Source organism: Phaethon aethereus (assembly GCF_964289735.1).
Source record: "Phaethon aethereus genome assembly, chromosome: 1".
In the NCBI taxonomy this organism is placed as follows: domain Eukaryota; kingdom Metazoa; phylum Chordata; class Aves; order Phaethontiformes; family Phaethontidae; genus Phaethon; species Phaethon aethereus.
Window position 1 is genome coordinate 126,219,435 of NC_138575.1, and position 25,974 is coordinate 126,245,408.

General features: G+C 42.5%; 2 protein-coding genes across 2 annotated transcripts in view; both read left to right on the plus strand.

Annotated features, from left to right (window-relative positions):
- Positions 1-8,397, plus strand: LOC309416762 (uncharacterized protein; the record flags this gene model as incomplete). Its single annotated transcript, XM_082014122.1, has 5 exons — positions 1-84; positions 2,053-2,484; positions 2,704-2,743; positions 7,062-7,150; positions 8,173-8,397. The coding sequence occupies 5 exons, from the start codon at positions 1-3 to the stop codon at positions 8,395-8,397; spliced, it is 870 nt and encodes a 289-aa protein (XP_081870248.1).
- Positions 8,398-18,839: 10,442 nt separating this feature from the next.
- SRPX (sushi repeat containing protein X-linked) overlaps positions 18,840-25,974 on the plus strand; it is a gene marked incomplete at its 5' end in the record, with an annotated part of 48,964 nt that continues 41,829 nt past the window's right edge. Inside the window, one exon of the mRNA XM_082000156.1 lies at positions 18,840-18,909. Coding sequence (XP_081856282.1) covers positions 18,840-18,909 — 70 coding nt within the window. The remainder of the gene's footprint in view (positions 18,910-25,974) is intronic.

Sequence of the window (25,974 nt, forward strand, 5' to 3'; positions counted from 1 at the left end):
ATGACGGTGAGATCACCACTGGGAATCTCCGGGCACTGCTGCCGGGAGCCTGCCCGGGAGTGTGCCAGGGCACGCGACGAGGTGGTAACATCAAACGGTGTGCTCTCCCCAAACGGTACCGTACGTGTTGGCACCGCTGCTCGGTCTGCTTGCTGCATGAGAAGAAATAAGCTCACCGAAATATTTTGCGCTTAGTTTTCTTTTGTTACAGTTGAAAGCAGATTGCCATTTCCGCTGTTTGCAGTGAAATTCACAGTTACAGAGCCAGACTGGAAAGGTGACTGGAAGAAGCCTCAGTTAAGGAAAGACAGGCAGATTTCGGCTAGGGGAAGGTCTTTTCCCCAGTTGTGTGAGCTGAAGCGTTCATCTGTTGCAAAGTGCCGATTGTTTGGATCACCATTGTGCTATGCTACAAAAGGGACTTTCTGCCAGTGGCACATGGTGATTTCTGCTTTTCTTCCATTCCTAACATTTCTAGAGCTGGAATATGTAGCTGGCAATATAACGTACTACCAAGGTACCTTCAGTTTCCCAGGTGCTCTCTGTGGTGTCAGCATGTGGTTAATGTGTAGCCTGAACTCCCTGCTGGATTCATCCTTGCTGCTAGCCCGATTCACAGCAGTTCTGAGAACGTGGTGTGTACGGCACAGGTACTAGCCACTGTGGAGAACTCCCACTAACTGCTGCACATGCTGGTACGCGTCGTCAGGCTTTTTATCCTAAGTTTGGTCTTTGAAGCTGTGAAGGGCACCAGACAAGCCTGTGGACAATGGGGCAGAAGAAACAATGAAAGTGGTACAAGTTGAATGTCTGTGGTATCATTGTGACTCTTAATTGCAGGTGTGCTGTTGTGCTTAAAGTGGTGGAAAACTTGTAAGTAAGGTCCAAAGACACTTTGCTACACAGTTAACTCACACAGAAGAGTACAGGCCTATCAACCTGTAACCTGTTAAGCTTTTGCACACCTCTGATATTCTTGGCTAAGCATCCTTGTGTTCCAACCTCTTGAAACATTAGCTAATGGTCTCCTCCTGACTAGCAAGTTACCTTCTGATGAGCATGAAGACAGTCATTATGGAGACAACAAGCAAAAATTCAAAAAAGTAAGAGGGAGTAAGGAAAATGTTGACAAAAGATAGGAGACAGCATTTGGACCCAAGTATATAAGGGTGTTCAGAGTAAGACCCGTTCCCCTAACACAGTTTCAAAAGAGCATGTAGATTGTTCACACCAGTTCCTATCATGACCTCATCTGCAGTGGAACAGAAGTGTTTTGTTGTTCAGTTTTCTCTAACATAAAATACTGGTTCAATAACAATATTGGAATCAATCATAGAAGAAAAGCATGAGAATGCAAACATGTAATAATACATCTGGGTACTCTGATGCAATGATAAGGATTCACTTGATTTGACATCAGAAGTCCATGTTGGAGTTGGTTTAGGCCCCTATATTTCTGCAATGGGAAGGAGAATGTTTCTGTTTAAAATACTGTATTTCATGCTGTTACAAATAGATAAATGGTATAGTAATGTCAATCTGATTGAATGGAATAAAAGAATATAATTGGTTCTTTTTTCTACGCATTTTTACAAAAATAGTATTTGCACTTCTTAAATTTTATTTTATAATACCTGTGGCTATTTTATTTTACTGTGTTAGAGTTTTATTCTAGGCTGAAACCAACTTAAATTATAGTGCCTATATTGAATCAGATGATTGAGAAGATTGTATCTGATATTGTTTTACTAACTTTCTTGGGGAATAGATTTTAATGATTTTTCTCAGTGTTGGATTTACTCTTCTTGGGTTACTTATGCATATTTCAAACATCTAAAATAAGTATTTTGTTTCCAAAACTAAGTTTGTTTTCATTGCTTTTCCATTAAGGAGACACTTGTTAGCAAAACATAAAAGTCAGCTGCACTCCTAATGTTCACTGGAGGTCTGTTTTTTTAAAATCTGTTAAAATTAGCAAACCTTGAATGAGGGCTCCTGTCTTTGAATTTTCTTATTCTTAGTCAAATTATGATGTATGATTAACTGGTGTAGGATGAGCACCATGATATCATTGTGCAGCATGAGTTTCAAAATTATGTTTTGGCCATTTTGTCAAAGGAACAAAACTTATCTGGCGATGAAGAGACAGATGATGTTGATGAAGAAGAAGAAACAGAAGAAGAGGAAGAAACAGAAGAAGAGGAAGAAGAAGCAGCAGCAGAAGCAGAAGAAGAAGCAGAAGAAGAAGAAGAAGAAGAAAAAGAAGAAGAAGAAGCAGAAGAAGAAGAAGAAAAAGAAGAAGAAGAAGCAGAAGAAGAAGAAGAAGCAGAAGAAGAAGAAGCAGAAGAAGAAGAAGCAGAAGAAGAAGAAGAAGCAGGAGGAAGAGGGGAAGGAACAGAGAAAGACGAGGAAAAATATGAAGAGAAATGTAATAAAACACCTGAGGGAGAGAAAAGCAGTAGTAGCATAGTGGAAGCTGCAGAGGTAAAAGAATTTACTCCTATTAAGTTATTGGTCTCTGAAAGAATTTGGTTCTATAACTTACATTAGTTTGTACATATGTGTAGCTATCTTGGAAATGCAAAGTTGTTGTTTGGGGTGGTTTTGGTAGGGGGAGGAAGACAAATGTAGGTGTTAATAGCTAAATATTTTATTCTTTAACAAGTTTGAAAGTAGAGATTTCATTGTTTTGTCTCTCTATAGACAGAAGAGACTACTCAGAAAGAGACCATCATTCAGCAGGGTAAGAATACAGTTCCTAAGAATTGGACCATTATAGAATCACAGGGTCATAGAATCATTAAGGCTGGAAAAGACCTTTAAGATCATCAAGTCCAGCCATCAACCCAACACCACTATGCCCACTAAACCATGTCCCAAAGTGCCACATCTACCCATTTTTTGGATACTTCCAGTGATGCTGACTCCACCACCTCCCTCAGCAGCCTGTTCCAATGTTTGACTACTCTGTCAGTAAAGAAATTTTTCCTAATATCCAATCTAAACCTCCCCTGGTGCAACTTCAGGACATTTCCTCTTGTCCTATCACTAGTTACTTGGGAGAAGAGACCAACATCCACTGCACCACAAGCTCCTTTCAGGTAGTTGTAGAGAGCGATAAGGTCTCCCCTCAGCCTCCTCTTATCCAGACTAAACAACCCCAGTTCCCTCAGCCGCTTCTCATGAGACTTGTTCTTCAGACCCCTCACCAGCTTCGTTGCCCTTCTCGGGGCACGCTCTAGAAACCCTAATGTCCTTCTGGTAGTGAGGGGCCCAAAACTGAACACAGTATTTGAGGTGTGGCGTCACCAGTGCCGAGTACAGGGGCACGATCACTTCCCTACTCCTGCTGGCCACACTATTTCTGGTACAGGCCAGGATGCTGTTGGCCTTCTTGGCCACCTGGGCACACTGCTGGCTCATGTTCAGCCAGCTGTCAACCAGCACTCCCAGGTCCTTTTCCGTCGGGCAGCTTTCCAGCCACAACTCGCCAAGCCTGGAGCATTGCATGGGGTTGTTGTGACCCAAGTGCATACACTTGACCTTGTTGAACCTCAAACAGTTGACCTCGGCCCATCAATCCAGCGTGTCCACATCCCTCTGCAGAGCCCTCCTACTCTCCAGCAGATCAACATTCCCACCCAACTTGATGTCATCTGCAAACTTACTCAGGGACCACTCGATCCCCTCATCCAGATCATTGATAAAGTTATTAAACAAGACCGGCCCCAGAACTGAGCCCTGGGGAACATCGCTTGTGACCAGCCACCAGCCGGATTTAACGCCGTTCACCACAACTCTCTGGGCTTGGCCATTCAGCCAGTTCTTTACCCAGTGAAGAGTAAACCTGTCTAAGCCACGAGCCGCCAGTTTCTCTAGGAGAATGTTGTGGGAGACGGGGTCAAAGGCTTTACTGAAGTCCAGGTAGACAACATCCACAGCCTTTCCCTCATCCACTAGGCGGGTCACCTGGTCATAGAAGGAGATCAGGTTGGTCAGGCAGGACGTGCCTTTCATGAACCAATGCTGGCTGGGCCTGATCCCTTGGTTGTCCTCCACATGCCCTGTGAGCGCTTCATAATCTTCCCTGGTACTGAGGTCAGGCTGACAGGCTTGTAGTTCCCCAGATCCTCCTTCCGGCCCTTCTTGTAGATGGGTGTCACACTGGCAAGCCTCCAGTCGTCTGGGACCTCCCCTGTTAACCAGGACTGCTGGTAAATGATGGAGAGTGGCTTGGTAAGGTCCTCCGCCAGCTCTCTCAGTACTCTTGGGTGGATCCCATCAGGCCCCATAGACTTGTGAGTATCCAGGTGGCTTAACAGGTCCTTAACTGCTTCCTCCTGGATTATGGGGAGTTTATTTTGCTCTCCATCCCTGTCTTCCAGCTCAGGATAACTGGTCTGACGATTAAAAGACTGAGGCAAAGGTGGCATTAAGTACCTCAGCCTTTTATTCATCCTTGGTGGCAATTTTCCCCCCTACACCCAATAAAGGATGGAGATTCTCCTTGGCTCTCTTTTTGTTGTTAATAGATTTGTAAAAACATTTTTTGTTGTCCCTTATGACTGTGGCCAGATTGAGCTCTAGCTGGGCTTTTGCCTTTCTAGGTTTCTCTCTGCATGACCTAACGAGTTCCTTGTACTCTTCTTGAGTTGCCTGCCCCTTCTTCCAAAGATGATAAACTCTCCTTTTTCCCTGAGTCCCAGCAAAATCTCCCTGTTCAGCCAGGCCGGTCGCCTTTCCCGCCAGCTCTTCTTACGGCACATGGGGACCGTCTGCTCCTGTGCCTTTAAGATTTCCTTCTTGAAGACTGTCCAGCCTTCCTGGACCCCTTTGTCCTTCAGGCCTGTCTCCCAAGGGACTCTCTCAACCAGTGACCTGAACAGGCCAAAGTCTGCCGTCTCGAAGTCCATGGTAGCAGTTTTGCTGACCCCCCTCCTTACTTCACCAAGAATTGAGAATCCTGTCATTTCATGGTTGCTAAGCCCAAGACGGCCTCCGACCACCACATCTCCCACGAGTCTTTCTCTGTTTGTAAACAGCAGGTCAAGTGGGGCACCTCCTTGGGTAGGCTCACTTACCAGCTGTGTCAGGAAGTTATCTTCCACACACTCCAGGAACCTCCTAGACTGTTTTCTCTGCTGTGTTGTATTTCCAGCAGACATCTAGTAAGTTGAAGTCCCCCACAAGAACAAGAGGTAGCAATTGTGAGACTTCTGTCAGCCGCTTGTAGAATGCTTCATCTGCCTCTTCATCCTGGTTGGGTGGTCTGTAACAAACTGCCAGCAGGATATCTACCTTGTTGGCCTTCCCCCTCATCCTTACCCATAAGCACTCGACGTTGTCATCACAGTCGTTGAGCTCTATATAATCAAAACACTCCCTAACATACAGAGCCACTCCACTGCCTCTCCTTCCTTGCGTGTCCCTTCGGAAGAGCTTATAGCCATCCATTGCAGCACTCCAGTCATGAGAAGCATCCCACCATGTTTCTGTGATGGCAACTACATCATAGCTGTCCCGCTGCACAATGGCTTCCAGCTCCTCCTGTTTGCTGCCCATGCTGCGTGCATTGGTGTAGATGCACTTGAGCTGGGCCATCGATTTCGCCCCCAACTCCAGCATGCCACACCTAGGCTCATCTCTAGTGAGCCTGGTTTTATCCCCTTCCCTCTTCAAATCCAGTTTAAAGCCCTCCCGATGAGCCCCGCCAACTTGTAAGCGAGAATCCTTTCCCCTTTGGAGACAGTTGAACTCCATCTGCTGCCAGCAGGCCCGGTGCTGTGTAAACCTCATTATGGACATTCTAAAAGGAAATAAAACATTTCAAAAGATAAAACTTTTCTAAACAATCTCTATTATAAAAATACCAAACAATACAATTATTGTCAGTATTTGGTAAAGCAGTTCTTGAGAGGTGATGAAATTTGAGAGGCAACAAACCATTACTAATTGTTAATGATTTGAAAGAAAATATTACTTTTCCCAATTATGTATTGGAGGAAGTCCACGAGAAGGACTTTCTTTTAGCAGGACTGTGTGTTCCTTGCTAAGAGCAGATCTAGTTTTGTGGTCACAAAGTAATGGTAATTTCTTTAGGTACGTGTTTCTTACTTCAACAGAGAATCTTGTCAAAAGTCTTTCTCATCTCTGCCAGCTGACATTTCCTCATTACATTCACAAACAGATTATTTTAGGTGGAATGTGTTAATTAGTGAGCACTGCTTGGAGATGCTGAAGATGTAAGTCTAGATGTTGCTTGTAGTCTTCATGACAGTTTGAGTGAACTGTGTATTTCCTTAGAAAAGCTTGCAAGCATATAGTTGCATGCCGTATATGCAAGACAACTTAAAAATACTTCTTTTATTTTAGAATTTCTGGAATAATCTGTAATTGTTCTTTTGAAATAAAATAATAAATGTGGTATAAAAAAGATCACTGCCTTAATACTGAAGAAGCTATGCAATTTATTTTAAATCTTATGATGGAAATAGCTTGTCCAGAATGGATGCTTAAATATTTTTCCATCATCCAGTGATCTGGAAGTTTTGATATTAAGTTCTAAATTTATATCATTCCTACAGGGAGTATAGGAAAATTTAAACAGAGGAACATCAACTCGGAAAGTTCTTCCTTTCCCAGAATTGTTTCTATGGAATAAAATTCATGCTGAACCATAACGCCTGCCCTGAAAGTCAGCTTTTCCAAATTAGAATATACTTTCAAAATCAGTGTGCAAGACATTGTCTTCTGTCAGCAAGAGGAAGCTATGAGTGTCAAATCAAAACATTTTATATAATGTCACTGCCATAAATGTTCTGTTCTTGAAAACCGAGCATCTGGAGACTAATACAAGGGCATTATACAGAGAGATTAAAAAAATAAAAACATTCTTCCCAGGCTGCGCATCAAGTTGAACTGAATATTCTGATTTTTTTTTTTTTAAGATCCACATTTTATTTAATGACTTTTACTTTAAAAATAATTTGAAGAACAGTTTTCTCTGCTCTTAATTTGCAAGAATGAGAAGGAAGTTAATATAAAGGTTCATATTTTTGTAGAGAAAGCAAGCACTGACAATCACACTGTGAACAATTCTTCAGAGAACACTGATGACCAAATAACTGGAGGAATCATTGGGACGAAAAAGGTACGTGGCCTGATTTTTCCTTATAGTTTTAGCAGTGACCAATGCGGCGGTGGGCAGTTACCAAGCTGAATCAAATACCCCAATTTACCTGATCTGTATAAACAGTTAAACTGCTGAGCAATCTGTTCCTTTTTGTGATAAAATAACTTAAAATTGTCCAAATAATTGCTCTGTTAAAATAAGTCATAGTACTTCTGTCAGTAGAAATGAGATAAAGCCCATTATCACCTGGTAATGTGTAGTATGCCCATAAAAGACAGGTTGTTAATCACATCAGATTTTGGTGAGGTGAAAACTTAGGACTTGATTCTTATGGGACATTACGTAAAAATATTTTCCACCATATTTTTCTCTGAAAGCAGCAGCTGAGCTAGTTGACCTTGTATCTATTTCCAACATGCACTGATTTAAAGAGCCTGTTTATATATATATATATATATGCATGTTGAGGAGTACCTTGTATGGAATTTCTTACAGGTTTAGGATCCAAAGACTTCTGCAGAAACTGGCTGCTATGTTTCCTGTTGAACAAAGACCTTAAGCACCAATTAACTTCAAGCACGTGTGTGGTCTCACTGACAGAAAAACACATTGTCATTAACTTTAATGGGACTACACACATGTTTATAATGAAGCATATTAAGCATTTACTGCTCTGGGGCTTTGCAGATCTGAGCCTATATTTCTGCCTCAGACTCTTGTTTGAAAGAAACACAAACAATTTTGCACCACTTGCAGTATTTTGTACAAACTCTACAGTGTGTAATTTGACAAAATGCAATCCTTTTAACTTCTCCGATTCCTTTGTGCTATTTTGACACATTTCAAATATTGCAGCAGAATGTTTTTCATGAGCATTTTTTAAGTAGTCATGTTGTTTTGAAAAAACGATTTATTTTTACCAAAGAGAAATTCACGACCTAAGTTAACCTTAGTATATACAAAAGGCTTTGTGGTGTTTTTAACCTTGAATTTCACAAGTAACTGTTTTAGGCATATTATTGACCTGTTTTTTACTTCAGTTTTCCCTGTTTAAGCGAAAGCCACTGACAGGCCAAAAGAATCTATGTAGCACAAAGGAGGACAGATCTGGAAAGCCATTACAGAGTGGACAAGAAAAAGAAAAGGAAGATTTATCTGGTGAAGACAGTAAAGATGAAAACCAAAATCATACATTGGAGAATTCCAGGGAAACTGTGACTAACCAGGACAGAAGGGTGAAATCTTCTACTTGTATATTACTCTAACACTGTTACAGCACGTAAGAATGTGACAGTCTTAAAGCACATAGTGCAGTTTTTACTTGAACACAGTTATGACTCACTAGAGATGTTGATAGTTGCTTTTTTGATTGAATTGATTGCTGTGATTTTAAACCATAGACCATTTTCTTGATATTTATTGATAATTTTAACAGTTGCAATTTATATGCTTATCAGCATCTTGCTGGAGTTCTGTGGCCTTAACTGTTAGTGTTGTAAAACAAAATATATTTTTTTATGTGAAAAGTTGAATACAGGCATTACATGTTTTTTGCGAAATAATTTTATTCTGTTTCAGTCTACAGAGTACCACTTTCAGTATGATCCTCTTACAAAATTATAATATTTTATGTAAGATATTATTTGGTTTAACAATCTAGGTAAGAATACTGAAGTTCACGTTTTGAAGAGGGTACTCAGTTACTTAGAAATACATATGCCTCTTTCTGTTTTGACTTAGGAAAATAGCAATAAAACATTCCAGTTAACATGTAGGCCATTATTGAGGACGTTACTTAAGTATGTGCCTAATTTTATATATGGCAGTAGTTCCACTGGAAACAGTACCTAAGAGTAGTGTAAGTATATAAGTAAGTATCCTGCCAATCTGGGACTTGAAGAAACCTTTCATTTCTGAGAGGTGCTGAACACCTTCACTCCTGCTGAAATTGGCATAAGCTGATGGGACTCTCTGCTCCCAGAATCAGGCCCAATAAAAACTGGTCATCCTCACTGTTGTTTCAGTTGGATTCTAATCGTATATTCTTTGAACATCCATACCTTAATGAGTCTCCAGTGTAGCTTTTCTTAGAAGAAAATAATGTGACCAGAGTTACTATGGAATACATTGGTATGGCAAACAGATCAGTATGGGCTAAATATTCATGTTTTTCTCAGGCGACCTGGCTTTTCTTCAGATGGAGTCTGAGCAGCAGGAGTAATGAATGCCATTATTGGTATGGATGAGCAGAATGGTGGTTTTTTGAATTGGTCCAAGAAGCAGAAGCAATAAACCCACTATTCTAATTACCAGCATTCCCTCTAAATACAATTTGATTTTTGAAAATTTTGTAATTTTCAGAATAAGAAATATAACCCTTACCATGATGACTCTGATCCAGGGTCTGTGTTTGCCCCCAAACGAAAAACTGATCACACTAAAGTATGCTTAGTTTTACAAGTGTACACAAGCTCTAGCATAAATATAGAATAAAGAATTATTTCTAAACTGAGTACTTCTCAGGATACTTTATAAGGGACAGATGATCTTTGTAGAAAATCTAGGAAAATGTTACATAATTTCACTGACATACGAACTCATTTTAATATGCCTTTGGCCATATTTTTGTCTTTGGTTTGTCCGTTTTCCGTTTTCATTGTTGCTTAAGTTTTATATAACATAGTTAGAAGTGTATGGAGTTGTATTCGACCTAGAAGTTGATTCAGCTGAACACTTTGTCCCTGTAAGGATGGCAGGTGCCCAGCTTCTTCCACGGGGCCTCCTCTGTGCTACAGTAAGCATCATACTAAAAACCTGGATGCTTGGATGATGACCCAAGCCAGAGTTAATTAAGATCCTTTTGTTTCTGTTATTTTTCTTTGGGCTACTCTTGAGTTCTGCAATGAACCTTACATTAGCTGTTTTTTTTCTGCCAGTGTGCATTATATTTACATATTTTCTTGTTTTCCTGACTGCACATGTGGTTTCTGTTCTATTTGGATACTGTTGTGAATAGTAAAGAAGTGGAAAAGGAGAAATAAAGTAAAGAGTGTTCTCATTAATTTAAATAAGCTTTAATTTTTTTTAAGTGGAGATCAATCACAAAAATTGTTACTGTAAGGACAATTTCTTTTTTTAAAATGTGAACTAATTTAGTGAAAAATATTGCTTTAAAGTGGAAATTACCCTTGGACCTAATGCTACAGAAGTTTATGTAATGGATTCTAAACTGATGTACCCCAAAGGAGTTTCAGGGACTTGTTCAGGGACTTGTTCAGGGATTTGTCTGGTCCATACACTTCACTTAAGAAGAAGTAGGAGCAAATTAATCCATTCAGATGTCTTTTTTACATGTCTTCCTCGGTAATAAAAATATTAAACAAATAAACCAAGTTACATGTACATGTGTATTATTTTAAAGGGTTTTTGTAACAAATTCACGATCCTTCATGTAAAAATGTAAGGAGGTTTTATTGCTGAAAGGCTTTCATCGACTGATGAGTAGCAAAAAGTTGTAGAAACATTTATAGTACATTTTTATCTGTTTTTTCTTACTTTCCCAAATATAACTGTATCAACCTAAATCTTTATTTCTAGATTTCACAGCCCTGTCATACAACTGAGACTGTGCTTTAGAATTGCCAGTTTTCTAAAATTTCACCATCGAACCTACCATTAGGTGGAGTTTGTGCTCTGCGAAGGTGTAACTGCCTCATCTCACCCAGTCTCTGAAGCCAGAAATTTTCCTTCCCCTGGCCCCTGAAAAGCCGTTAAAAATACTCACGCTGTATCATATTTTCTGATTCAAAATTCTCTGAACACTTTATGTTTTCTGGCATATTGCTTTTGGCGTTGAAGTACTCTGGTACCTTGACGTGTTTGTGTAGTGTATTTTTGAAGTTTTAGACTATGTGTATTTGTAAAAATGCAAAGGCAGAAAAATACGGCTACTCATGTGTTTCTCAAGGTATACATAGATGTTCAGTGGTCAAATTCTGATACACAAATGTAAGTCTAGGTATACATGTTTGATCTAAAAAGAAGGTCTGTTAGTGCATCTTGCATACCTACATATACGTATATGCACTGATATATGTATATATGTTTGTATATATACAAAGATACATGTATTTATAGGGATGTGTGTGTATGTGTATGTATGTATATGAACGATCAAACCTGTAGCTGACCTCCTGAAACTTCCATGTCATCCATATATTTACATATGCATGTTTAGTGATTGCTGGGAAGCACAGGATTCATTTATGCAGCTACCATTCCTATGGAAGTTTGTGCTGACTGAAGTATAAGAGGAGAGAACATGCTCTTTAGACAGTATTTTATATACATAAAGATAATAATAATATGTTAAATTAACTTTGTGCAACTTTTTTCCTTTTTCTTTCAGAAAATAGTTGTATAATATACAACTACATCAAATCTTTGTCCCTGGGAAATATTTTAAGTCATGTTTTAATGTTGACATTCGGGGAGTTGAAGTAAATTGAATTAATATCATGATGGTAAATGACTGTAAGTCCTGATAATCATGTATACACAAGCTAATCTTACATTACGTAATTTATAAACTAAGTATAAATAGTTATATATTAAGGGGTTCACTTAAAATGTATTCATCAATAAGACATTAACTTCTCCAGTTTTTGACAACTGGCTTTTGACATCTAGCATTTTTGACATGTACTTAGTATATCAGAAATGCTTTCCTGCACACGAAGCCCATTCTGTACTCAATTTCTGCTGAAACTGCTGGCCGAGCTCCTTGCTGTCCCAGACGGGGTGCTTCTTCAAGCAACACAGTTACGCTGCCACTACTGATACTCCTGCTGCTACTCCCTACGTGTAATACCCCCGGGTGAAGGAGTAACACTTAGATTTATGACATGCACCTAGCCAGTACAGATACTTAACAACACAGGAAAAAAAAAGTTCCAAAAATACCTAAGATAGCTGAATTAGTAGTAGAAAGGAAATCTACTTGAGTTAGATATTAAAATCCAATACTGAGCACGTTTAAAAATACCCAAATATTCTATAGGAAATTTATAACTATTTAGCGCATCCTCAGACTATTTTCTCTCTTTAAAATATAAATAAGCTATCTCTAAATTCTCTCAGTGTGTTTTTAAGAGCTATATTATTTATACTATTCACTACTTAGAGGTATACATCATTTTCACATCCTGTTATATCTAAATTCCTTTAAAAGCATAAATAGTGTCCTGGCTAAGTGTGATGAGACCACTATCAGCGGTGAGAATTAGAGAAATTAATGCTTTGCTAGTAGCTCTGCTTTGCCCAACACCTTATACTGATGAGGTCTCAAACTTTACACCTATTTGCCTTCCAAGACACTGTTAGAATTACATTTTAATCACGCTGTATAATTACCAGTCTCTTTTTCAGGACCAGATAGTAATGACTCAACAAAAACATTGCAAAATCTAAATTCATCTAAACTGTTGTTCTTTTATTTGTACACAAAGAAATCTTGCATTTTCAAGCCCATTCTCATTTGATGTTGAAACAGTTTAGACATAGCTGTTTCCAGTCACACTCATCAAAAGCTGAAGAGATGTTAACAGTTGGAATTTTGAGAGATGTTAACAGCTTTAAAAAAATCAGAAATACAGAGGTTTTGTTTTTCAGTATATCTATTAAACACTAAACCATGTATCTGCTGATATACCACATACTATTCTTAAAAATATTTATGCATCATTCATTATCTAACTAAGAATGCAATATTGTCTTCCCCAAAAAGTTCTGGTTTGCTGGTTGCCTAAAACACTGTGTGAGTAGGACACGTGCACCCCACCAGACGGAAGGGGGAAAGGCAACTGGTGTTTTCAAAGACTTGCTATGTATACTGCGTATATGCTATGTATGTGCCTGACCTGGACTTTCATGTTGAAATTTTCCATAGCAAGGTTTTTGGTAGTGGAGAAATTGAGGGCAAGTTAGTCTAGCCATCTCCTTTATGCCATTGCTGAAAGGGAGGGCGTGAGGCCACCGTCAACGGGGAAAACCCAGGGAGACTTCTTCAGACCACTGATGTATGGAGCACATAACTGCTCAGGGATGGAACACACGGGCAAGAGAGTGCTGCCCTGATGAACATCTCTGCCCTGATGAACATCTAATTTCCCTAAAATACGTTATTTCTACAGCCAGGGCAGTATATTCCTTTGTATTTTTGTCAAGGAATGTGCCATTAAGGTTTAGGTCTGACCTAAGAAAGAAAATTACTAGGATATAACTTAAGATTGTTGTTTCACACAAGAAACTCTTTGATCATTACCTCTGTTATTTAAGCTTATGGAACAAGAATTTCCATTGGTCTACATCCTTCTGATGTTTTTAGCCAGTGACACTGCCTTGTAGCCTGGGCTCTAGTGTTTCTTTTCCGCCCGTCATCTTAGGAAAACCAGCTTTCTGTTAGAAAACATGAACCTATCACTTAAAAACGCAGAATGAGCAAAGTCTCTTTGACAGGCATGCTATCTGCAGTGAGATGCCTTTGGGAAGCCGCCCCGAGTGAAGCACCCACTCCGCACGAACAGAAGCACATGTGCTGGCAGCGGGGTTTCACGGGCATGCGCTGACAGCAGCAGCACGGGTAAGACTGAGGAGTTTTGTCTGCCATTCCCCAGACGGTGCTCTACGTGACACACATCCACCTGCCTCTTTCTGACCACGTCTTCCCCTGACTCTTTTCTTACCTGTTTTCCTCTCGACGCTGCCAGTTCCTCACCTCAGCGGTGCCTACAGCAGAGCTGCTCTTCCCGCCCGTTATCTCTGCAGGTCGGTCCCAATCTTTGCTTCCACTACGCTCTCCCTCCCTCCAGGACCCTTTGTCAGAGCTTCAGGAACACCCCAACACTGAAGTGCACCCCATCAGCCTGCAAGCACCCAGCACACCCCGGAGTGGGATGCTCACAGGGACCAGTGTCCTAGCAAGGTTCATTCGCAACCGGCTGACGTCCGGAGGGAAAAAATTGGCTCTGGGAGCTGGCAGTTACAAGCAGCTGGAAGGAGGGTCTGATAACGGCAAAGATTGAGCAACAAATAAGTATTTCTAACTGTTGCTGCCACTAAGCATCATAAGAAAGTAATTAATAGACTTCAAGAATTGTAACTATTGTACAGAAGAATTGCTTTTTTTTTTGCTTTTTTTTTTTAACACTATTATTTTAGGACTGTCTCTATTTCTGCAGATATTTAAAAAAGTATTAGAGCATTCTCATTCAGTAAGGCTAGCCACCGGGCTAAAAACAGAGTGTAGTTTGGATTGGGCCCCCAGTTTGTCATCCTCTTGTCATGACTAATCAAATCTTATGTGGGGTTTCCAAAACTTAATTACATGCAGATGGGTTATTGGGTTATTTTTTTCCCCTTATCATTCTTTTACTATTTGGAGAAAGATGATTAGATTGTTAAAAATTATTAAAAACTGTACTTTAATGAATTTCTCCCCTTCGTCAAAAGCTGTATTTTTATTATTACTGTAACTGTAGCTAAGTTACAGCTATTCTGGTATAGAATAATAAAATTATACTTCTAACTGCTAGTAAAAAAAAGCATGAAAGAGAAATTATGTGCTTAAATTAACTCTTTGGCATAATAAGAATATATCTTTAAGTCTCCAAGAGCACTTAACTTTGCTTTGGGTCTTATTGTTTATTCAGCTAAGAGGTTCTCACACACTTTCATCCTGTACTGTTGCTTAACTTCAGTTTTGAAAGTTTTCTTTATGCAACCTGGGACTGCATTTCATTTACCCCTGAGCAGTCAAAAACTGTGAACCTCCGATGAAAAGCACGCTGGTTAATTCTTCTGTAATGCCAGTACTGCCTGGAACTCCAAATGACCACAGGCTTAAATACTTGTAATTTTTTCTATGAAAACTGAAAGCTGAACCATGAGGAAAAAAAAGACCAGGACTACGCTTTCAAATTCAATAAATGTGACATTTTTTTAATGTTTACATTAAACAAAACACATTAATGTTTAACACATTCCTAGTTCCAGATGCTTTCTCCTATTAAAAGGTCCCTTAAGAAAACTACTTTGCAAAAATTGAATTTGTATTACAAATTCAAAACAGTTTTTTTAAAGATGCCTTGAACTTGTCTTTCAAGGCCCAGTCTTTGGGGTGGTTTCACATAGCTGTCATTCTAACAAAGGCGCAGCATGAGGGTTACATTGCGCGGGGGAACGCCAGAGCCAAGCGGCACCTGAATGAACGCACACCGCAGCATTCGCAAGTTTACACGGCTCATTTCAAACGGGCTGTGAAGGATACGTTGAGGCTGCATGCCTTGCTCGCGCTTGCATCTGAATTTGAGCCGTAACTTGCAGCATAGTCTTCTGCTGGCAGCGGCTTCTTGGACAATGCTATCATCCTAGTGTAGACCGTATATTCTTAGGAAGAAGGTCGAAAGGAAGGCCACTGATTCGGAAAGGGGCAGCTAAAAGGACATACACAGGGCAGCTAAAAGGACATACACAAAGGGAAAGCAAGAGATACCTGACCCGTTAAATCTGCTTCAGGTACCTCTATTGTTCCAGCAAATTCGCAGACTGAACTTTTAACCAAAGCCTTGCAGCACCGATAAATGACAGAGATTATCACTGTTTGTTACAGATTTCTAACCTTTTAGTTTAATCTTTTCTATGATATCTGTGCCAATAATAACAGCCTAAAGCAATCCTTTTTTTCCTTATTCTTCTACTTTCAACTTTTTTCCTTATTCTTCTACTTTCAAACAGAGTAACGTGGGTCTTTTTAATCTCACCTCACACGGAAATCTAATCTTTCCTTAGGCTGTTAAAAGGCAATGGCTCAGATGATACCGCTGTTGTTTTTGTTACGCTTTTTTAAAAAAAAACATGAAGTGATCAAATCCAAATATTGAAGCCTACCATACTCAAGCTGCATCTGCACTGGGCAGAGCATGATCAAGCTGGAGAAGAGCTGGTGCTGAGGACCCAGTGCCTACCCGTACCCATCTGGGTATTTTACTCAAGAGGAGCTCTAGCCTGGACCCATGGGTGCAGGAGGTACACTCACTCCTGGGGCACATTTCAGTCTTGGACAGCAAATGCAGTGGATTCCAGTGGGGAGGTATACTTCAGGTGCACCCCTGATCCAGACAAAAACTCTGACTAGAAGAAAACATTTTGGAGCAAGCTCCCAAACATAACACCCATCCAGATTTTTATTGTAATTAACAGCAAGATCCCATTTCTTTCTTAGGGCATTTTGGTATAGCTTTGAGCGAGACAAAACTAGTGCCTCTTCTTCCTCAGTTTCAAAACTAACATTTCCCCTTGAGACAATTATCCTTTCTCTGAAAACTGGTGTCTCTCATTTTTGAAGAAATACTCCTTTACTTACTAGATACTATTTCCCTATTTGTCTGTGCTTCGTTGCAAATGCTGCGACATGAGAATGGAGTTAAATCTGGTGGCTGGTCACAAGTGGTGTCCCCCAGGGCTCAGTTTTGGGGCCGGTCTTGTTCAATATCTTTATCGATGATCTGGATGAGGGGATCAAGTGGTCCCTGAGTAAGTTTGCAGACGACACCAAGTTGGGTGGGAATGTTGATCTGCTGGAGGGTAGGAGGGCTCTGCAGAGGGATCTGGACACGCTGGATCGATGGGCAGAGGTCAACTGTATGAGGTTTAATAAGGCCAAGTGCAGGGTCCTGCACTTAGGTCACAACAACCCCATGCAATGCTCCAGGCTTGGGGAGGAGTGGCTGGAGAGCTGCTCGGCAGAAAAGGATCTGGGGGTGTTGCTCAACAGCCAGCTGAACATGAGCCAGCAGTGTGCCCAGGTGGCCAAAAAGGCCAATGGCATCCTGGCCTGTATCAGAAACCGTGTGGCCAGCAGGAGTAGGGAAGTGATCGTGCCCCTGTACTTGGCACTGGTGACGCCGCACCTCAAATGCTGTGTTCAGTTTTGGGCCCCTCACTACAAGAAGGATGTTGAGGTGCTCAAGCGTGTCCAGAGAAGGGCAACAAAGCTGATGAGGGGTCTGGAGAACAAGTCTCATGAGAAGCAGCTGAGGGACCTGGGGTTGTTTAGTCTGGATAAGAGACGGCTGAGGGGAGACCTCATCGCTCTCTACAACTACCTGAAAGGAGGTTGTGGTGCAGTGGATGTTGGTCTCTTCTCCCAAGTAACAAGCAATAAGACAAGAGGAAATGGCCTCAAGTTGCGCCAGGGGAGGTTTAGTTTGGATATTGGGAGAAATTTCTTCACTGAAAGGGTTGTCAGGCATTGGAACAGGCTGCCCAAGGAAGTGGTTGAGTCACCATCCCTGGAGGTATTTAAAAGACATGTATATGTGGTGCTTAGGGACATTGTTTAGTGGGGGACTTGGCAGTGCCAGGTTAATGATTGGACCTGATGATCTTAAAGGTCTTTTCCAACATAAATTGTTCTATGATTCTATGCAGGTGGGACCCTAGGAACTCCCTTGGGATCTCTCCACCTTACTGTCCCAGCATGCAAACTCTTTACAGGCAGCACACGAGCTGGGGCCAGTGCTGTCCTGCACCTTCACAGTTCATAGTGCACATTAGATGCTACCTCTAATGGTGGAAATTGAAAAAACAAAAAAAAATGTTCAAGTCTAGCTGGAGTCAAGATGCAGGGTTGACAGATCTCAACATTAAATCAAAAGTGTTGGAACATTTGATGCTCTGCCTGAAGCTCTTCCTTTCTGTAGGCTAGGAGTGATTGGAGAACTTGATTTCATCTGGAAGGTGGAAAAAAAGCCTCTAATCTTTGTGGTTATGGAAGAAAGCCTGAAAAAGTGACCTCGCAACACCCAAGCAGCTCAATAAGTTAATGGGAAATGCGAAGACTTCAATTTTTTTTCATAATCTCATGACTTGAGGACCTGACTCATGATTTTTGAACACGTAAGGCTGTCCGTCTGCAAATTGCTGAGCCACCGGTGCAGTTCATCTTGAAAAGCGCCGTCTGTTGCCCCGCATTGCAGCCCGCACGACCCCCCGGGCCTGCGCCGGCAGCCTAGACGGGAGGCGAGCCAGCGCCGAAAAGCGGCCCCGCCGGGCCCCACGTTGCCAGAGACGGGACCCGGAGGGGGAGCACGGTTTTCCCTCCGCACCATGCCCCCGCTCTGGGGGACCCCCGACGCCCCAAAAGGCATAGAGGGTGCAGGCGGGGCTGGCTCCTGCCCAGCCTTGGAGGCGACATTGTCCCGGCCAGCTCGGCGCCCTGGTTGATGTGGGGACGGCGCTGCGGTCGGGGCACACGGCACGGAGGAGGGGGGCTGTCACACGGGACCCCAGGCCATGCACCAGGGCGAGGGACCCCACACCTCTCGCTGGGCCAGGGCACTGCCGGGCCATTCCCGGAGGCCACGTCGGAGGGAGGAGCCCTTCGGGGGGCAACCGCGGGGCACACCGATTCCGGAGCCCGGGGGCGGCAGCGCGTCCTTCCCACTCACCCGAGCCCCTTCCCGCTCCCAGCGGGAGGCGAGGTGGGGCGGGGCGGGCGGCCTGCCTCGGCGGCGGCGGGAGGAGGAGGAGGAGTCTCCGGCGGCGCTCCGGAGCCCGCTCGGAGAATGTCTCCGTCCCACTCCTCCTCCGCCTGCCCCTTTGCCGCGCAGCCCTCAGCCGGGAAGGGCCGCCGCCGCCGCCGCGCAGCATGGGGAGCTGCTGGCTGCGCCTCGCCGCGCTGCTTGCCCTGGGCGCCTGCCCCAGCCTGGCGTACGAGGGTAGGGAGGGGAAGGAAGGGGGCGGCGGGGGCCGGGGAGCCCCCCGCGGCGGCGCAGCCGCGGCGGGGAGCGGGGGGCGCGGCGGCAGAGCCGCCTCGTCCCGCCCGGGCAAGGCAGGGGCTGCGCTGCCGCGCCTCGGCCCGGGGCGGTGGCGGGGAGGTGGGGGGGGTGCGGGGGGCCCTTTCTGCTTTGTCTCGTCCTCCGTCGCGTCCTCCCCTCGGCTCGTCCCGGGACGACCGCCCGCTCGGCTGAAGCCTCATCCTCGGGTGCGAGCGCCGGGTTGTTCCGGCATGATCAAAACTTGGATCTGTTTCGGGATTAAGCACGGGGAGCGCGGGCTGGTGGTAGCGCACCCCGTTTTCACATTGGGCGTCGTATGCGCATCTCCGTGCCGTTATCCTGGCAAACTGGCAGAAGACTGGAAAAAAAGAGGAGAAAAGTTGCTTGAGCAGGCTTGGAGACTCAGTGATGTCCTTAGCTGTAAAGGGATGGGGCGAGTTTATGCCTGATCTGCCAACCCTGGCTCCAGGACCTTGGCACTTCAAAGCTTTTCTCCAGTTTTTGTTGCCCGTGTGTGACGGCACATGCAGAAAGCTGATCTCAGTTTGCAGTGTGACAAACGAAGGGGTAAATCTGGCTGGGTTCCTGTGCCCCTGGTAATTAAAAAATAATGTATGCTTATGCAATTTCACTTCTAATTATTTGTATTTGCTTTAGCGAAATTTGACATAAGCTCGAATTTAGGCCCATTTCCATGGCAAAAGGAAATCAGTATGTAGGTCTGCCTGTTCTTTTAAAGCAGCTGCATCTTGTCAGATTAAACATCGCCGATTTGGCGGACATTGCGAGTAAAGCCAGTATAAACCAGAGTGCAGTGGTGGTTTGACAGGTGTAGTCAATAAAAGTTTGTGCTCAGAACAGAGCCTTCGGAGTAAGTGGGTATTGCTTCAAATTGAGGTGCATTGCTGGGGGTTGACAGGGAAGAGAGGCAATGAACAGGGCAGAAAAGTGGCTAATACAATCCACAGCTATTCATGTGGAGAACCTCTGGTGCTGATAACCTATTTTTTTTTTTTTATCCATCCCTATTTAAGCCATAGTTCTGCCCGTGGAGGCGTGTAAAATGGCCTAATGATGGTGTTTGTGAGTTGAAGTTGGCTTTTCTTATGTTTGTCGGTGTGCTTCAGGTGGCTTCTTTCCAACACAAAAGATCCTGGAACACGCATTTATGGTCTTTCTTTACAAAACACTAAGGTATTGGACACATCAGTTGCTAAATCAACAAAGACAACAGAAGTTTCTGTTGTCCTGGCATTCCTCTGAGGACTATTGCACTGCCAAAATTGCTTTATTTTCTTAGGAAGATGACTGAATGCTTTACTTTGCGGTTCATGTGAATGTTAGTCTTCAATCAGTTTGCAGAGGATGCTAATATCCTGTCCTTCTCTTTCTTCCTAAAAGGCCAAATGTAACTTATCCAATCTCAAAAATCCAATTTTTTGCATGTAATCTTCAAGTTGGCTGCACAATAGCCTGCTTGTTTCAGCTTTCGCTCATTTGAAAGTCCAATTTTCCTCTTAAGCTTAAGTGTCAAAGGCTCCAAAGAGCTTAAATCAGCAGCAGCTGTATTTGTAAACCCTAATATGAAGTTAAGGTTTCAGGTTCCATTTCTTTTGTTTGTTTGTTTTTTAATAGAGAAAATGTGATATTCTTTCAAATCTTTATTCACAATATGAAATCTAGTAAAACTGTAAATGGGTATTTTCTTTAATGATGCTGTGTTGGTGACTGTGCACATTAGGTACGGAATGACATTAAGTAAACTAAAATAGACTTCTTCAAAAAATCTCCATAGGAGGTGTGTATATGTGGGCCTCTTGAATACAGATTATACATGCACATACTTTAATGAACTGTTACCAGGAAGTTGACACTTGGCTATTTTGTAGACAAAGCCAAACAATCTATTTTGGATTCATACAAAATGCTTATTTTTGGTAGTAGATTGTTATCTAAACATCAGAAATAGTCTAATCGGCTCTTGAATTCATAATTTGGTAACACAGAAGATTTTAGTGTAGAACATTTGCGCTCCATAGACCAAAGACTATGGTGAACTCCACAGTAACTAGCAGTAATTTACCTCCCGTAAGCAGAGTACTGTGATCAGTATTTGACGGTAGGCAGTAAAAATCAAGACAGGATTCTGTCTGTGAAAATGTCATTGAATTAACTATCTCCTTGGCATTAGGCAATTGAAAAGTACCTGAATACTTAAAATTCTTAAAACACTTGAAAGCATTGGAAGCATCTGCTGTATGACCAGTAACTAGTTTCGAATCTTGAAACGATGCCCGTGGTCTTTTTGTGTTGTTCCATTCAAAGCCCTGCGATGCACTGACAAAATCTCCCCGACAGCAGCACTTGGAGAAAACACCATTTGCTCTTGAAGAGCGTTTGAGAGATGCAACTTCTGGAAGTGAAACAACCTTAAAACCTTTTCCCTAAGGACTAAGGAGAGAGAGAGAGAGCACCTTTGAGCTCTTCAGTGACTCTTTCTCATCAGGTGGTTCTAGTCTTCCCCAGAGCTCCTCCTATCTCTGGTTTTCTGAGCTGTGAAAATCCAGTGTAGATCCTTACTCGGCTGGGCGCAGGCACGGCACTACTGACCATCCAGTAGTGCCGGGTGAGGGTACAGCTGTACATAGATACATATGTATGTATGGAAATCACTTGTTTGGTGTTGTGGGTACACAGAGATGAAATCAAGTGGCGCTGCCTGGTGTAAGACTGTTGTACTCATGTCTTTATGCTTTTAGTAGACAGATGAAAGGAAAAGCTAATCTATGACAAAATTAATGGTATGGTTATACTGCATTAAAAAAGAAACTGTGCATTGGAACAGGGTATTGGTGTGAAGGGACTGTGAACCTCAAGAGAGATGCCAGTAAAATCACTTGAAGACTATGTAATATTGCAGAACTATTTTCAAAACCTGTATGAGAATTAATTCAATGAAAAGTGATGGTGCCCCTGTACTCGGCACTGGTGAGGCCGCAGCTTGAATACTGTGTTCAGTTTTGGGCCCCTCACTACAAGAAGGATGTTGAGGTGCTGGAGCGTGTCCAGAGAAGGGCAACGAAGCTGGTGAGGGGGCTGGAGCACAAGTCTTATGAGGAGTGGCTGAGGGAACTGGGGTCGTTTAGTCTGGAGAAGAGGAGGCTGAGGGGAGACCTTATCGCTCTCTACAACTACCTGAAAAGGGGTTGTGGTGAGGTGGGTGTTAGTCTCTTCTCCCAAGTAACTAGTGATAGGACAAGAGGAAATGGCCTGAAGTTGCGCCAGGGGAGGTTTAGATTGGATATTAGGAAAAATTTCTTCACTGAGAGGGTGGTCAGGCATTGGAACAGGCTGCCCCGGGAGGTGGTGGAGTCGCCATCCCTGGAAGTGTTCAAAAAACGTGTGGATGTGGCACTTCAGGACATGGTTTAGGGGACATGGTGGCGCTGGATTAATGGTTGGACTTGATGATCTTGAAGGTCCTTTCCAACCTAGTGATTCTGTGAAAAACAATATATAGAAGTGGTATGCTTGAAAACATCTGTCTATATTTGGATTAAATATGAGTGGATGGAAGCCTGTTTGAGAAGAGCTACCCTTTCCACAACCACCAAAGCTGCGTTGTAGAGCAAGAGGTGAATCAGTGGGTGAGACTTCTCAGTGCTGCAGCCGTTCAGAGAGAGGCAGTCCTTGTCCAATTGAGTTTATACTGTTAATAGACAAAGGATAGGAGGACAAAACTGAAGGAAGTATATTTTTAAGATTGCTTAGAGTCATATGGCAGGCTTCAAAAAGATATGACACTGTGATTTATATCTTGATTCCCACTCATAGCTCTTATCCGTCAGACCAAGCTGCAAAATGGTCAAGAAATAGTCTCCAGGCCCCTAAGCAGCTGGTGTTCCGCATTGCCAAGGGTGGGGCCCGTTGTGTCAGCTGAGCCTTCTTGTTGTTGTTTTTGTGTTTTGGTTTTTTGTTTTGTTTTTTTTTTTTTTTTAGATACAGCTTGCTCTCTGCCTGTTAATCTTAGGTGACAGGTTTTGTAGAATTACATGGAGGATCCACACGTGTTCTTGGTTCTGTGTGCGCTGGTCCCCTGAAGCTGAGGGGGCTGATAGCCAGCCGGTGGTGGAGGCAGACTGAAGTGGTGTGCGTGCTGGCTAAGCGCAGAACAGAAAGGCAGGGGCTGCCCTCAAATCACTTGCAGTCCAAGTACAGGACAAAAACCATCACATGAATACAAACAGATAAGTATGTCCCCAGGCACAGCTTTATCCGAAGAGTTGTGCTTTGGACGGGTTGGCTCCCTCTACATAAGCTCCAGTTCGCTGGATGATTGCATGTGGATGAATACAGCTTCCAGCAGCAGAGAAGCCTAATAGAAATTAAAAATTCTCAAGTGACCTCAAATGCAACAGATCTGTCATGTTTATATCAATCAATAATATTAAGTCATCCCTTCACCCTGCTTTCCTATTTTCTCATGTGAAGTGGGCCATCTTCGTGAGCTGTAGTAATTCCCTACTGAAAGCTCCTCACAGCTTAAAGCATTACCAAAGCACTACATGTCTCTCTGAGTGGTCCTTAAGTAATCAGGTCATCGCATCCTCCGTGCCAGACCTGCTCAGACTGCTCGCTCTTCAGCAGCACCTGGGGGCTTCGGTGCGACTGAAATCTCCTGAGTGAGATTATTAAAACAAAGAGTGAAATTAAGAAAATTTTCTGATAGGTGCTTTTGATGAGTTGCTTGGCTGTCCTTCCCCACAGTGAAGTACACCTGGCCAAGGAGCACAGGAAAGCTAACTGCATATAACTGCTTGGGTAGTTAAGTCTAGGAAAGCATTGGAGACGGTACAGGAGGTGCAACAGAACAATCAGTAGCGGTTATTCTGCATGCCTGCAAGCTGCTGGATCCCTTTTATCGTCGGTCCACTGCAGTAGTAAATACTAGCAGACATGACACGGCCTTCCTGAACATCTAGAGTGTATAAACACAGTATTTTTAAAAACTTGCAGTTGAGATTGCCATCAGTATAGGTGAGGTTCTTGCCTGTGGAAAATACGAATGAGTTTATAACTTGGATTACCAAAAACATTGATTCTGAAAACAATTTCTGAATGTTGCTGTTGAGGTCTATTTTACTGTAGTCAGCTCATCTCTTGGACAGTTGAAACCAGTAGTTGTAAATGAACGTTACTAAGACACTTTTTTTTCCTCTCACTTTAGAGATATGAATTGGATGGGTATCAGTTGGGTCAAATTTGTGGCTCATGAAGGTGGCAGGGAACAAGGTTAGGCATGCTGTTGTATTGGCATTCAGTTGAGTAAGCCACTGGGTTGAAAATTCAGTCTCCTTTACATAGTTGATATATAATCTTAGGCAAGTTGCTTAGACTTACTTGCTCTTCCTTGCTTTTCCCCATTGGAGATGCTTGTGTAAAAAGTCTACTACTTAAATACTGCTGTGTACTGCTTTACAGAAAGAATGGAGTTCGGAGATGAGCATGGAATTTGGCCCATGCTTTCAGATGCCTCGAGATGTGCTGTTGCTAAACTTTGCATAACTGACTGCAGGCCAGAGAGTGTGTGAGGAGCACCGTGCATGGATGTGCTATAAAGACACAAATGATGAATCATGTATGAATATATACTGATGTGTAAAAATATACTTAAATTTTTTGGTACTAATACACTAGTCGTAACTCTCGAGCCCCGTACTGTGCTGCCATACATGAGACTAGGTTGTGTAAGTGTCCCAGGAGCATCTTCGTTGGGAGAGACTGTTTCTGAGGGGTGGGTCCCCAGCCCACTAGTGTGATTGTTTGGAGTGGAGAGCAATGAAGAGGCAAGCACCAACACTCCCATCCCTCCCTACCTCCATGCCCATCACACTGCTAATTTTTTGTCCAGAAAGCATATCGGTAATCGAATCTTTCATGAAATTGTAATGTGTACTGTATTGTAATACAAACTGTAATTTAATATGGTCAATCTTTGTGTCTTTCATGGTACTTCTGTGAAACTTCTGAAAGTACAGATGTTTTTTCCCCAACTGGGGTAACAAATTACATGTACCTTTAAATACTTGGCTAATTTTTCTGCTTCTGAAATGGCTACGTGGTGTTGTTTTGGTGTTGTTTGGGTTTTTTTTGTGTGTGGGTTTTTTGTGTTGTGTTTTTGGGGGGGGGGGGAGTTGTGCTTTTTTTGTGTTGGTGTTTAATTTGGTGTTTCAAGCTATATGTTAAAAATTACGGTGGAGATTGTCTGTTTCACAAGGCATTCACTTAAATTTTTTTAGTGCGGTAAATGAACAGCTCAGCATACAGGACATTGCTGGCTGACTGGCAGTTCTCTGCCACTGTTTCTAACTATTGATAATGTTTAAAAGGCAACGTTAAGGTTGTTCAAACTGAAAATTTATGCTGCAGTACCTTGAAAGTGGCTCTAAATTATAGGCTTTAACAATTCTGATCTTTCCTGTAACTTGAAATAGCCACTTAAGAGCTCTGCCAGAGTTTGAAACCACTTCAACATTTCATTTGGCGTATCTTTACATGAAGAAAGAAAGGATTTTTATATTTCTTGAGACCCGTGGAAGTAAATTAAATTTCGCGAAGTTAATAAATATGGGAAACTCAGCTTTGCCAATACCTTCTTTTGGTTTGCCTGAACAATCTTGACAAGATTTTGTCGTGCTTGAGGAAATAAATGGTGTCTTTGCTGTGTACATAATGCACAGAAATGTGGAAGGAGTAGTTACACGGAGAGTAAAGCTCTGTCAAGTGCAATGTTAGGGTGATAAGGAATCCTTCCCCCACCCCCCAGTATCTCTAACTAATGTTTCTTGGCAGCTGCAGGGATTTTCCCTGAGAGAAATGTCTAAAATTACATCCCCCTCCTCATTTCTGTGAAGATGGAGGGAAAACGCGTTTAACATGGGAGCACGTGTTGAGCCCGCTAGCGGCCTGCCGAAGTGAGTCTGTCAAAATACCTTGGTGCTGTTG